At 44.9% G+C, this 12,951-nt stretch overlaps 1 protein-coding gene across 1 annotated transcript in view; it reads left to right on the top strand.

Moving 5' to 3' along the window:
- ADAM12 (ADAM metallopeptidase domain 12) overlaps window positions 1–12,951 on the top strand; it is a 389,351-nt gene that overhangs the window by 291,735 nt on the left and 84,665 nt on the right. The window contains exons 9-11 of the mRNA XM_060125655.1: window positions 2,825–2,994; window positions 5,863–5,947; window positions 9,467–9,615. Coding sequence (XP_059981638.1) covers window positions 2,825–2,994; window positions 5,863–5,947; window positions 9,467–9,615 — 404 coding nt within the window. The remainder of the gene's footprint in view (window positions 1–2,824; window positions 2,995–5,862; window positions 5,948–9,466; window positions 9,616–12,951) is intronic.

Below are 12,951 nucleotides of genomic sequence, written 5' to 3'. Positions count from 1 at the left end.
TTGGACCCCAGCAGACCTCCCTGTAATCCTACCCATGTTTTCTCAGATCCGCTGCTTCTAGAAAGCCTTCTTTGAGCCCTCAAGCCCAGCATCCCCTGAAGTTCCTGTTTGCGCCCTTCTTGGCAGTTCACTCGCTTGGCATTTACTGCAATAATGGCTAAGTATCCCCTGCCTTGAGCCTCATGCCGACCTCTGAGCATTTGGGAGCAAGGTACCCTAATCCTCGCTCTTTGTACCAGTGCCAAGCCTAGCATACGGCCAGATTCTTGCCGCGCTGTGTTAATGGGTGACTCAGTTCAGCTGGTCTTGGACGGCGTCCACATGCGTCCTGGGATTCGTAGGCTAGGCAGACGGCTGCCAAGCTCCAGTTGTCCTTCTCTCTGGGCCTGGGGTCGCAATGGGTCTTCTTGGAAGGGAATCTCAGTACTCACCCTTACCTGGCTGGGTTACTTAGTGGTTTAGAACCTGGGCACCAGCCTGCCTATGCTTAAACCCGGCTATGCCAGTCATGTCTCGAGCGGTCTACCTGGTCCCTCCTTGTCTCAACGTCCTTGACCGTAACGCGGAAATAATAATAGTTCTTGACTCGCAGAGTGTTGCGAGGACCGAGAGACCTACGGGCTGGAAAGCGCATGGCACCGTGCCTAGGACGTTGGAAATGCTCATTAAGTGTTAGCTGTGGTCATTGTTAGTAGGAGGAACCAAAGGGAAGCCACCAGCAGAGCCCTGGGAAGAGCATCCCAACAGGCAGCAATGGGACTGCTGTGATGACATGACGTGAGTTTAGCATATGCGACAGTTAATCCGTAGCACCAGTGTTGAGAGGAGGGACTGTATTTTATGCTTCTAGATATGAAATCTGTTCTGTGACTTGAGACGGCTAATAAATGGAAACTACAACCCATTACTATTATGAAAAGACCCTTGATCAGTAAGCCCCCAAGCCAGCTCTGAGAAATGATGACAGTTAGACCTTGACAGACCTTAGCGACCACTTCCGTATGACGCTCTCTAGAGGCAAACATGGCGTCCCCAGCACAGATGACGACCCTGCAGCCCACACGGGGCCTCTGCCCCTGAGGATGTCCCTTGGCAGGCTGGTGTGGACGTCGGCACTGGATCGCCTGCGTTTCCGCCTTTTGATCGCTGTTGTCTGTAACACAGCCGAAAGGGTGAGCTCTCCAGGGAAGCATAGCAACCAGGCATGTGCGCTCAGAGTCCAGATGGGGCCAGGACCTTGATTTTGCCTGGAAAGCCTGGGCTGGGAGCTTGCAAGTGGATACCACAGGCGAAGCAATTCTTGATTAAAAACAAGCTGTAAGGCAGCATTTAGGTCGTATAATTGTCTCATTAACTTATTAATGTAATGCCCATAATTGTTATCTGCTTGAAACCAACTTGGACTGCTGTGATCAGTTTAGACTCTGTGATGTAGTTTGTGCTTCAGTCACGTTCTTCTGCTAACCTAATGCTCACCAGATGACTGGGGAGAGATCAGCGAGATCAGCGAAAAGATGAACCTGCCTTTTGTGGGTCAGAACCCGGGGTCAGTGCTCAGCCTCATGGAGTTTATTGCCCCGGAGCTCAGCACATTGGAATGGGGCTTAACTATCAGATGCGGAGCTTCTGTGATTTTTGTTATTTGTTGGCTCAGAGGCTTCTAGCAACTAAGAATAGGACCTGCTCCCATCTGGAGCTTGACTTTAGCTGCCACATCTTTCTCCTTGGCTGCCCGGAGTATCAGAAGATGAGGATGTTCTCATTGCGCACTGCCTTACACGTTGCAGGCTTTGAAAGATTGTACAGCCAGCCAGATGATTCCCACTTCCTTACCCCCTGGACCCTGAGCAAAGAGCCGTCTCCATGTCTGTGTGATACCATGGGGGTAGCAAGGTAGTCGGGGGCAATGGGGAATTCTTACCTCTACTCTGACCCCTCATCCTGCCCTAGTAAGCTCGTCTGGGACAAAACTATCCCATAGACATTGGAAGAGTTGCTCTACCTGCTTCCAACCCAAGATGATCTGTTTGTGGAGAAAGGGCTGTAGGTCGAAGTCAGGACACAGAAAGATGGGGGGTGGGGAGCAGAAAAGCAAGAAGACTTGAAGTGAGTGGTATGCCTGAAAACAGAGGAATTTCCTTTACCAGACCTTTCCCATGACGCTGTTGGTGAACTGGCTGTGGGAAGAATGGTCCTCAAAGTTCCTGGAGAAGGGTTCTGTGCATGCCTTTATCACCCTGAAAGATACTGATCTGTTCATTCAATTAAAACCTTCTGGGTCAATTATAGGTGACAGAATATGACAGGGTCAGCAAAATCTGATTTTTTGCTGAAAAATTAATACAGATTCATTTTCAGTAACTCACAGGTAGAACATTTCTCTTAAAATGAACAAATTACTGCACTTGGCAGAGTGTCTGAAAGACCCGAATTCACTTACTGTTTTTCTTGCAGTAGATATGAACTGGCAGTCTTCAGCTGTAATGTGATGACGTTAGCAATAATAACACATCTATACGCCCACTTCAAATCACCAGTGAATCGGTTGAAATGTGTGCTTCCCTACAGATTAGGGCAGACATCAGAAAGACTGGCAACTCTAACATCTAATTGGTCAACCACATTTGAGAACCCAGTTAGCACATCACCTTGCATCAGACACTGAAAATATTGCTCCAGTTCTAATGCCACGGGAACAAGGAGCACAGAGAGGTTTTTCATGTCACGGCAATGGAGTTCAGAACTTGCCAGTCTGTTCTACTCGGCGTGGTAAGTTCTCATTAACGTGATTCCCCCAGGGATGCCTGTCTTCTGTCTCCCTCAGTTTTACAGACCGCTGAACATTCGAATCGTGTTGGTGGGCGTAGAGGTGTGGAACGACATCGACAAATGCTCCATAAGTCAGGACCCATTCACGAGCCTCCACGAGTTTCTGGACTGGAGAAAGATGAAGCTTCTACCTCGCAAATCCCATGACAACGCACAGCTTATCAGGTAAGGCATCTGTTGTCTCTCCTTTGCTTAAAATAAAAGAGTGATCTCAGCACACCTGCTCTCCCTCTTAGCCTCACCCGGCAGTCCACGAAGCTGCACATCATTCAGCAGAACACACTGACTGGACCAGGGGCAAAGGGGGCTTCTCAGCCCACACTGCGGGGGTGGGGTGGGTGGGAGGGGAGAGGCCATCTCGATTGAAATTGAGGGCTGTTGGAAAAGTCTTTCTCTGCATTCCCTGGGAAAACTATCCCTCTGGCTGATGTCGTATTTCCTTCGTCTAACACCTGGACATTTCCTCTATGCAACTGTTTCCAGGCTGAGTCTTTTTTTTCTCTCTTTTTTGGCGGCACCGCACAGCACGCGGGATCATAGTTCAATCCCCGGCCAGGCATTGAACCCGCGCCCCCTGCAGTGGAAGCGTGGAGTCTTAACCACTGGACCGCCAGGGAAGTCCCAAGTCTTTTTTTTTTTTTAATACTATTAATCCATGAAGGTTTTTATTATGACTTCTCAAATTTAATTTACAGATTATATGTGTCATAAAGACAATCGAAATAACATTTTGATATTCACAAATACTTTTCCTTTTTTCATGTTTTTCTCTCATGTTTTTATTTATTTGTTTATTGACCTTTTCATTTCTTTTTTGTTCAATTTTTATTTTATATTGGAGTATAGTTGATTAACAATGTTGTGTTAGTGTCAGGTGTACAGCAGAGCGATGCAGTTACACATATACAGGTATCTATTCTTTTTTGAATTCTTTTGCCATTTAAGTTATTACAGAATATTGAGCAGAGTTCCCTGTGCTATACAGTAGGTCCTTGTCGGTTCTCTATTTTAAATATAGTGGTGTGTATATGTCAATCCCTAACTCCCAATTTATCTCTCCCTCTAGGCTTAGTCTTGATATAAAGTTGTCCTGAGTAGTATATTTTTTAAAAGCTCGTTTTCTGTCATTATTAGTGAAAAATATTTATGCAAGATCTGAAGGCAGTACATTAGGGTGATCGTTGTCAGCTGCCTGGAGAAAGAAAATCTTTATTCCTCCTGCTTTGCTGTTACTCTTGGTTTTCTAGATCAGAGAATACCAGCAGTGTCGCAGATTAACCTTGTGTTCTGTTGTTCAATCAATGTGTATGGAGCACGAACGAGGAACAAAACATGTTTTAGGGGCTTTGAACATCATGGTGACCAACATTGTAAACCTCCCCACTTTTGGGAGTCTCCGGTTTACTGGGAGAAGGCAATAACAAACAAAGACATTTCAGAGTGTGGTGAGGGTCGTGAAGATAATAAAATGAGGGAAAGCACACCTATGATATAGTATAATACATTGGTAACATGTTACAGACACCTTTATAGTTAAACAAAAAATGTCATAAGCTAAGTTGGTATGGAGTAGGTTTTCCCTAAACTGAACAGCTTTTTATTAAGATTCTTAAACAGTTTATGCCATTATTATGTTCTCATGTCGCTCATATCACTGAATTGAAAGCCTTAGGGTCAGAGACACTTTTCTTTGACAAATTGGATCTAGTTTACTGAACATTTATGGGAAGCTGAAAAGCAGTCCTACCCTAACCTCACTTTCGCAAAGGCCTTCCTCTGAACTGAGGCTGTGGGCATTCCCTGATGATTTACTTTGGCCATTTCATGGGGCTGGTTTTTTTTTCCCACCCTGGATATTTGTGGTTGCCTCATATTTTATGCATTGATTAAGCCTGAACTACTAAAAATAGAGTCAGAGTGTTTTGTTTTGATTTTTTCCCCCCAAATGGAGTCTGTCCAACTTGAACATCTGGAAGTAAATTAGCCTCTTATATAACCTTATTTATATATATATATATATAGGTATAATTGTATCTGTTAAAACGGTCTATATAGATGTAAATACAAAAGCTGCAATCACTACTACTGTACATATGCGTGTAATAGGATGGCTGGTTGGCTGGATGGATAGATGGGTGATTGGATACATACATACACACATGGGTGAGGTTATATTTTGTACATACTTATCGCATTTCATCCAACTGAGCACTGCTAAATATATAACTTTTCAAATAATTTGTGTAATAGCTATATATGTACATGGCCAAGATAACATGGGTAAGTCAGTTTTTCCCTTAAAGGAGATTCAGCAAATACAGTTTTTAATTTTTAATGCATGAGGTTGGAATTACTAGCATTGCATTGAAGAGGCCTTGATGTCATTACTCATTGATTAAGATTCCATATAGGGGAAAAGCCACGCCTAAGCCATGAACTCCCCTTCCGGAAGCTTCCTCCTGGGATGCCAAGGCTTTGTGGGTGCTAACTTCTACACTGACTCCAGAGGGTCAATCATTTCTCTGCCAATCTCACTTTCGCAAGCTATATCAGCAGGACATTTGGGAGGAGTTTGGGTTTCTGGCCTAATTGTAATGTTACCCAGGAGAGCAAAATTCAGCTGCAACAGAAAATCTAGTAAAGCACCTAATGCCTTTCACTTGTTAACAGTGATGCTCTGTGACTCTTTTCAGCCCTAACGTCAGCAGACATGGTTTCAAAGGAACAGCTCCCCGCCCAGTTCATTAGAAAATAGCAGGTTACAACTTATAAACATGTAAGTCGTGACTAGCTGTTGTCCCGAGTCTTGAAAACAAAAATCTGAAAGGATTAGGAGACGATGGTGAACTGGAAGATAAATTTTAGAAGAACCAAAGATAAAAATCACCTGTAAACATACTCTCACGCCGCTCTTTTCGTCTTTGCCTATGCTTGTGCAGTCTTCCTGTTGGAATGTAGGAACGTCCAGCCGAATTTCAAATATTAGAAAATGTCCTTATACTGACTTAAGACAGTCCTTTCTTTTCTTTCTAGTGGAGTGTATTTCCAGGGGACCACCATCGGCATGGCGCCCATCATGAGCATGTGTACGGCAGAACAGTCCGGGGGAATCGTCATGGTAAGCCAGGAGCACCGAGAATCCGACAGCCAAGTCCAGACCTAATTCTCTTGATGATTTCCCGGGAAATCTCTACTTTCACCAGACTTTGTAGAATTAGGTCCTTTTCTTTAACGCTTCTTAGATATAACTCTACCCTTTTTCTAGCTCTGCTTATGATCTGCCATACCCGACAGCACTCTAGGGACTGTTTATAAAACACGTCAAGCCGCACACAGGAAGGCTGAGTGTGTAAAAACAGCCCAGGGAGAGCCAGTCTACACCTTTTGCGGAGAGAAAGTTTCAAGGGGGATTTTGATCCACCCGCCTCCATCCAGGAATTCCTCCCAGCACTGGGATGAGCCAGGTCACTGGGGTTCCCCCCATCGCTCAGCTTCTGGGATGGGCTGTGATCTCACCAAATATTGCCGTTAGAATGGCTTTCTGATTGTTCTGCCTCCAGGCACGATAGCCAAAAGTCTGAGGTTTTTAACTATTTACCACTGCAAATGCTTGACATACCTCCTAGCCAGTGTCCAATCTGTCTTTACACTAACCTTATTCTTGGAAGGCAGAGACCTAGGTTTATTGCTTTACAGGATCATTTTGTCATATTACATATGTCTGTAAAAGGAAATAGAATGGGGAGACTCTTGGGGACTTGTTTCTTATGAATTTAAGAGGGAGGTAACTTTGACAGGTTCCCCTTCATCAGGTAACTAAAGGAAAGGTTTTCACCCCATGCTGTCACTGACCCTGATGGGAAAACAGAGTGTCCCCTCTGCACCAGCCCTCAGATAGGGAGTGTCCTCGGAGACGATTCCACCATCTCTGTTAAACAAACAGAAGCTTGCCCTTCCAAGAAACCATGAATTCCTCCACGTTTTTCAAACAGAACATTTGTGAATATTCCATTGTATTAAAGGGCTGAAGGAGTAACGTTCTGCTGACTTTTATTTGCTCTCCACGTACTGCCCAGCCTAATCTTCTTAGTGAATATCCACAATGAATATTTTCCTCTTCTCTGGGTGACGCTGGTAATTAACATAAACATTCACTGAATGTGTAGGCTGAGGAGGCTGTTTGGAGGGATGGCACTCACCCAGTGGACTTCTGGCTTCAACGGGCTACCCTCTGGTTTCCTTTGAACCTGGAAGCCTTCCAGTGATCTCCACCATGGAAGTCACTGGAAAGTTTGGGTTTTGTTGATGCCAGGTTCATTTCGAGTCAGATCCCAACGGTCTTTTTACAGAGCAGCCCGTAAAGTTTTAAGAGGGAATCATTTTCTGTTTCATGGTTCCATGGTCCATCGCTACTGACTTTGCCACTTAAAATTGGCGTAAATATTTTTTAGAGCTGAAAGTGAATTCCTTATAAGTATGGCGGGTTCTGCAGCTGTGGAGTGTTCAGAGGTTCTTATAACCGATCTGATGGTATTAAGCAACTTTTTAAAGTTCACGTCCTTTATTCTGTTTCCATGCAAGCATTTGGTCAAGATTCCTTCTTTAAAAGGAGACAGGGAAGCCTATTTAAAGAAAAAAAAGATCAAAATGAATGTGGGGAAATAGAAGCAGATGTATGTACTGCAATAGGAATCAAGTCAACCAAAGTTAATAAGAAATGTTTGATGGGCCGGCCAGCAGTAAAGACCATCCTTAGGCTCGCTGTTTGTTTACTCCACATAGAAGAGAAGCATCATGTAGGCTGAAAGTCCACAGCTCCTTCAGTTTCTATAACATTCATGAGATCAACAAAATCAGTATCTTGACCAGATCTAAAGCGTCTAGACTTTCTCCTATTGTGTCTCTAAAGTTGAATTCATGGGTGTTACGTACGACCGTGCCTCTTTCAAGGACTCACAAATCTAAGAGGAAGGAGATCATGTCGCAAGGAAGCAGGAATCCTAATCACACTGAAAATTTGAGTTCTGTACTGTTTCTCTATTTTTCCAAGATAGAACAGATCACTAATTTTAGTCACTTCAAGCCGTGCCTTTGTATCTAACTGGACTAAAACAGTCTTGGTTTGGAGATAACGCCAGAAATAAAGAAATAGGTTTTTGTCTTATTAGAAATATGAACTGTTTATCAGGGTCTCTTAAGAGACATTCTGTGTATAATCACCTATGCGTGAAAGAGTGTGAAACAATTAGGCAATTCAAGACAAAGCCAAGATATTCCGTGATACCAAAGAATCTGATGAAGAGTCATTTTTTAAGGATGAATTCCTTGAATTTTTCTGCCAAAGCATGCTAAGTTCAGCCCTCAGCATTCTTAGATTGAAGAAAATCGGTTTCCTGAAACACGTTTGCGAAGCTTCCTACAACAGGAAACTGAAATCTAAACAAAGTCATTTGTTAGGAATTTCATCTATTCTAAGAATAATGGTTCCTTGACATGACGCTCTTTTCTTAGACTGAGGGCCAGTGAGAAAGGTAGCTACAGCTGTAACCGCCAACAAGCCTATGAAACCTTATATGAACACACCTATATCAAGAGGCCCCGCAAAGGTTGTCTGTACAGGAATAATGCGTTCTCTAAAGCACAGTGTCACTGTTTCCCGGAAACCTCTTGGGTAGCCTCTTATCTCCTTCCTGGGTAGCACGAAGCAGGATTCAATGTTACCTTCATTGCTCTGTGGTGTGCAGGCTCTTGCAGAAACACCAATCATGGGCACCATTTCTGCAAATCAACTAATTTTAGTTTGTTAAAGTTGAGTAATGATATTTTAAAAATTAATTTCTAATATCTCTTTAGGCAAGCCATGCATGCACTCCACTAAGTTAGTTAAGGGTGGCCAAGCAGTGCTTGCTGGGTGGAGAACCCGCCTTCCAAAACCAAGCAAAAGGTTGAGTGGACTCCCAAGAGCAAAAGTCAGAGAGTCAGGATGCCTCCATCCATTTCCAAAGTCTACCTGACAAAACAAAGGGCCAGCAAGAGTAAGGCACAACTGGATAACAATCTTAATCCAATGAGTCTTCAAACAGATGACGCGATGTCGTTAGCTTTTATGGTGCATTCTTATGAATTTTCCAAGGACCCTTCTCTACCAAGTAGACAGCAAGAGGCATACTCAGTAACACTTGCTCAGATCTTATTTATACTGTTCAAAGTATGCTTCCCCTAACGACTTTATCCCAGCATCGTCTCAATCAAGGAGAAAACGGCACTTTCATTACCCGTGAAGGAACGGGCTGCTTCTTCCTATGATACAGGACAACTTTTTGCTTCATTCAGTAGAATGGTGTCTTGTGAGAGATTGTAGGAAGCGAGAGGGAAATGATTGCCCTGATTATTTCATGTAAAGACACAAGGAATCCTACGTGTATTCAATCCAAACTAGTTGAATAAAATAGATCAAGTCTTCTTTTAAGTTTGAACTATATAATGGGGCTCTATCTCGGTCCCTGTAGGAGATTGGACTCCATTAAATGTTTATAAAAGATAAATATCTGGGGGCCAGGGCTGAGGGGAGGGGGGAGGCTGGGAAGGAGGCCAAAAAGGTGTGAACTATACATTGTGCTCTTGTATTTTCTTTGAGGACCATTCAGACAGTCCCCTTGGCGCGGCTGTGACCCTGGCCCATGAGCTGGGACACAATTTCGGGATGAACCATGACACCCTGGAGAGGGGCTGTAGCTGCAGAACGGCTGCTGACAAAGGAGGCTGCATCATGAACCCCTCAACCGGGCAAGTACTGATGCTTCCAGCTGCTCTGAGAGTCGGGATGCAGCTTGACATATGTATTGGGAAACAGCTGGGCAAAGAGCTCCCTGGTTTTCTGGCCAGAGCGCCCATGGAAGCTTCCCGAAAGAAATTCTGTGGACCGTGCTTCCCTGAGAGAAGCACCCAGATTGCAGAGCACAGGGCGTGAGGCCTGAGCGCCTCCCTGAGAAGTGGTGGGCACGGATCCCGTCTTTGTTCAGAGATCGCGAATTACCCTACAATCCCAGCACCTGGTTTTGATTCGCACCTACGGCTCCGTCTGGGCGTGGTAAAGCCACGGGGCAAAGTGGGCGCGGTTAGATGGGTCCCGTGCGGGGACGTGCGTCTTCCCTCCGGGTTGGCCCTGGGGCGGAGCTGAAATGTGTCAGTAGCTTGGGGATTTGTAGGGTCCCCGCCTCTAATACCACATCCCCTTCTCAGATCTTAAAGGTTTAAATGATGGGACTTTTCCTTTTCAGTAAATGATGTCATTCTTCCTCATTTCATGCCTTTCTGAAACGCTAGACTTGATTCACCCAGAAAAAAAGGAAGACAGTTTCATTACTGCAGCATTCAGAGGAGGTAGAAATAGATGCAACTTGGAGTGATTACAGATTACGATGTGTCCCTACACCTCTACGGGCCCCTCCCAAACTAGAATGGTGTGCTAACGTAGGAAGATTTTCACTAGTGAAGGAAAGCACGCACTTGTTATGATGCCGGCTTCCTTTTTGTACCTTGAGACCTTCCCAGTGCTTTTATCTTTACGGCACTTCCTAGGCCAAGTCTGCTCTCTGAGTTTGCTGAAAGGTAGCACTGGGAACAAGAAGCAAGTGCGGACCGGCAGCCCGAAGGCTGGCCTCTGCGAGGTCGTGGTGTACGCGGGGGGCGGGGCACCTGCTTAAAAGTGCCGGAAGAGGGATGGATTGTTACAGAACGTGGTTATGCTTTTACAACCAATAGCCTCGTGGGCCTCCTCTTGAATGGCCTGTAGGGCAGAACTTCATGGCTCACATCGTGTCGTTTCACGGGAGCTGGTCGCTAAGGCGTCTTTCCCCAGCAAGGCACTGCTTCTCCGGTCCGTCACCACCGTCAGCACAAAGCCTTCAGGTGTGCATTGTTTTTGCTCGAGGGTCTGTCTTAAGCACAATTCCAGGGACTCACCAAGACCTAGTAGAGGAACTTGCTCTCTGAGTCTGTGATGACAGAAGCCTAGAACCTGAGCAGGAAGTGAAAGTATCTTAGGCCCAACACCAACAGGAAGTGAAATGTTGCAAAACTCAATGAGGGGAGCTTCCCCAAAGGGAGGCAGGTTGCTGCCAGAAGTAGTGCCCCTTGTCATTTAAACTCCCCGGGCAGGGGCAGAATAGCTGCTTGTTGGGTATTTGGGGCAAAGGATCCCTTCTTAGGGGGTGAGGTTGGGCCAGGGCCTGTGGGTGTCTTCTGTTTGCAACATTCCACCAGCCCAGATAGGGTCTAGAATCTCTGGGGAGGAGACTGGCAGGAAGGTGACGTGAAGCTGAGTGGTCTTCATGCTTTCTCGTTCCTGATGAGCTCCAAGTGGCCACGGAAAATTCAGCCTGTGCTTAATCCCCCTGATCATTACGTAGGCACAAGCACACCCGCCTATGTGCCTCCAAAATGGTTCTCAAAGACTAAGGTTGGATTGTTAATATCGTTAATGTTCCAGACCTCGTGATAAAAGAGACGAATGGAAGAGAGGAAAGTCCAGATTGGGGATGTTACACTGGGATTGAAGAGGCCTGGTAGCCTCAATTCTGACGCTAGTTGTTTTTGGTAAAACAAGCAAATTAGTAGCCCCTCTGGCTCTTATGTTTTTATCAGTAAAATGAGTGATCAGTCTTTATTTTTCCTTCCTTCCTTCCTTCTGTCCTTCCTTCCTTCCATCCATCCATCCTTTTGTCCATCTTTTCATCATCCCATCCATCCATCCATCCATTCATTCATCCACCTATTCTTTCACTTGTTTGTTCGCACGTTCAACAAATCCTTTGACTCCTGTGTTTTGTTGTGGAGAATGCACAGATGAGGAAGACCCTACAGCCCTAAGAGTCCTACGGCCCTGGAGGCACAATAGCAAGGCACTGCTTTCTGGTACTCTCTGTAATCCTGTGTAAATCCCTTCAAATTGGAAAGTCTTCATGGCAGCGTTTAAGGATTGCAAGCCAAATTACCCTGGAGATATTTGAAAATCATAGGTAGAAATGGTATTGCTAAGGGCTCGGCAAATCATTTAAAAAGCGTCTTTTTTCCGACCAGGGGTTTGCTAATAGCCTTTCCTTGATTTATACCTTATTAGCGATTTCTGAGTTTCCTCTTTTGCTGAGCTCGTGCTTTCGCGTAAATCTTTTCTATTTGGTTCTCATTTATGATCCCACATTCCTGTCCAGAGAGCGGTGTTTTTAATTTTCTCAGATGGAAAGAAACTTCCTAAGCAAGTGGGTGAATTAATCACAAAAGCCCACAGTAAGGAGGAGGTCAAGCTGTTCTGGCCATCTCAGTCATCCATCACCCATTTTAGAATTTCCAGGCTGCTTTTAATCTCCAGTATTATCTCGACGTGGTCATTCTCTTACCTCATAGAGTCCCCACGAGAGTGGGAGAGTGGATTAAATGAGATCATGTGTCTTTGTAAACTGTAAATCACTCCACAAATATATGGAGGTATTATTATTTAGCTTACAGGGACCTTGGAACCATTGAAGAGTTAAAGGCTTTTTTGTTTTTTCAGAATTCCCGCTTGTAGTTGCTGGAAAGCGCTTCCAGTGCCACGTAAGTGCCCGTGGTGTCTGTGTGAGCGGCTCATTTTCAACTGGCCCACACCCGAACCTTCCTCCCAACTTCCTCCCCACTGCTGATTCAGACACGAGTGGCAAATGTTAAAATGTGATTTAAGTCTCAGCCCCAAAGGTGACTTGCAAAGAGATGAATCAAGGACTGCTTGCACGATACGAAAGTCTCCCAGAATCGAAAAGAACCATGTACTGCAGAGGGTTTAAAGGAAAGAAATGCATCCCTTAATACCCCTTGTTTATTCTTTATCAAAACATTCCAGAATCCTAACCCTGACATTTCACCAACTGCTATCGTTGACGAATTGGACCCAAAGGCCTAAAAAGACGAGGATGGAGGAGAATGCTTTTAAACATGGGTGTCATGACTTCAGTCGCGTGTTACGGGAATAGCTGGCGGGGGTGTCCTTGCAGTTTGTATCATTAATCACTGCGAGTCTGTGAGTGTGTGTGAGTGTGTGTGAGTGTGTGTGAGTGTGTTGTGTGTCTTTGGGTCGTTAACATTAAG

This window comes from Lagenorhynchus albirostris, chromosome 16, assembly GCF_949774975.1.
Source record: "Lagenorhynchus albirostris chromosome 16, mLagAlb1.1, whole genome shotgun sequence".
NCBI lineage: Eukaryota > Metazoa > Chordata > Mammalia > Artiodactyla > Delphinidae > Lagenorhynchus > Lagenorhynchus albirostris.
The sequence above is the reverse complement of the archived record's forward strand: the minus strand, read 5'-3'. Positions and strand labels throughout refer to the sequence as shown.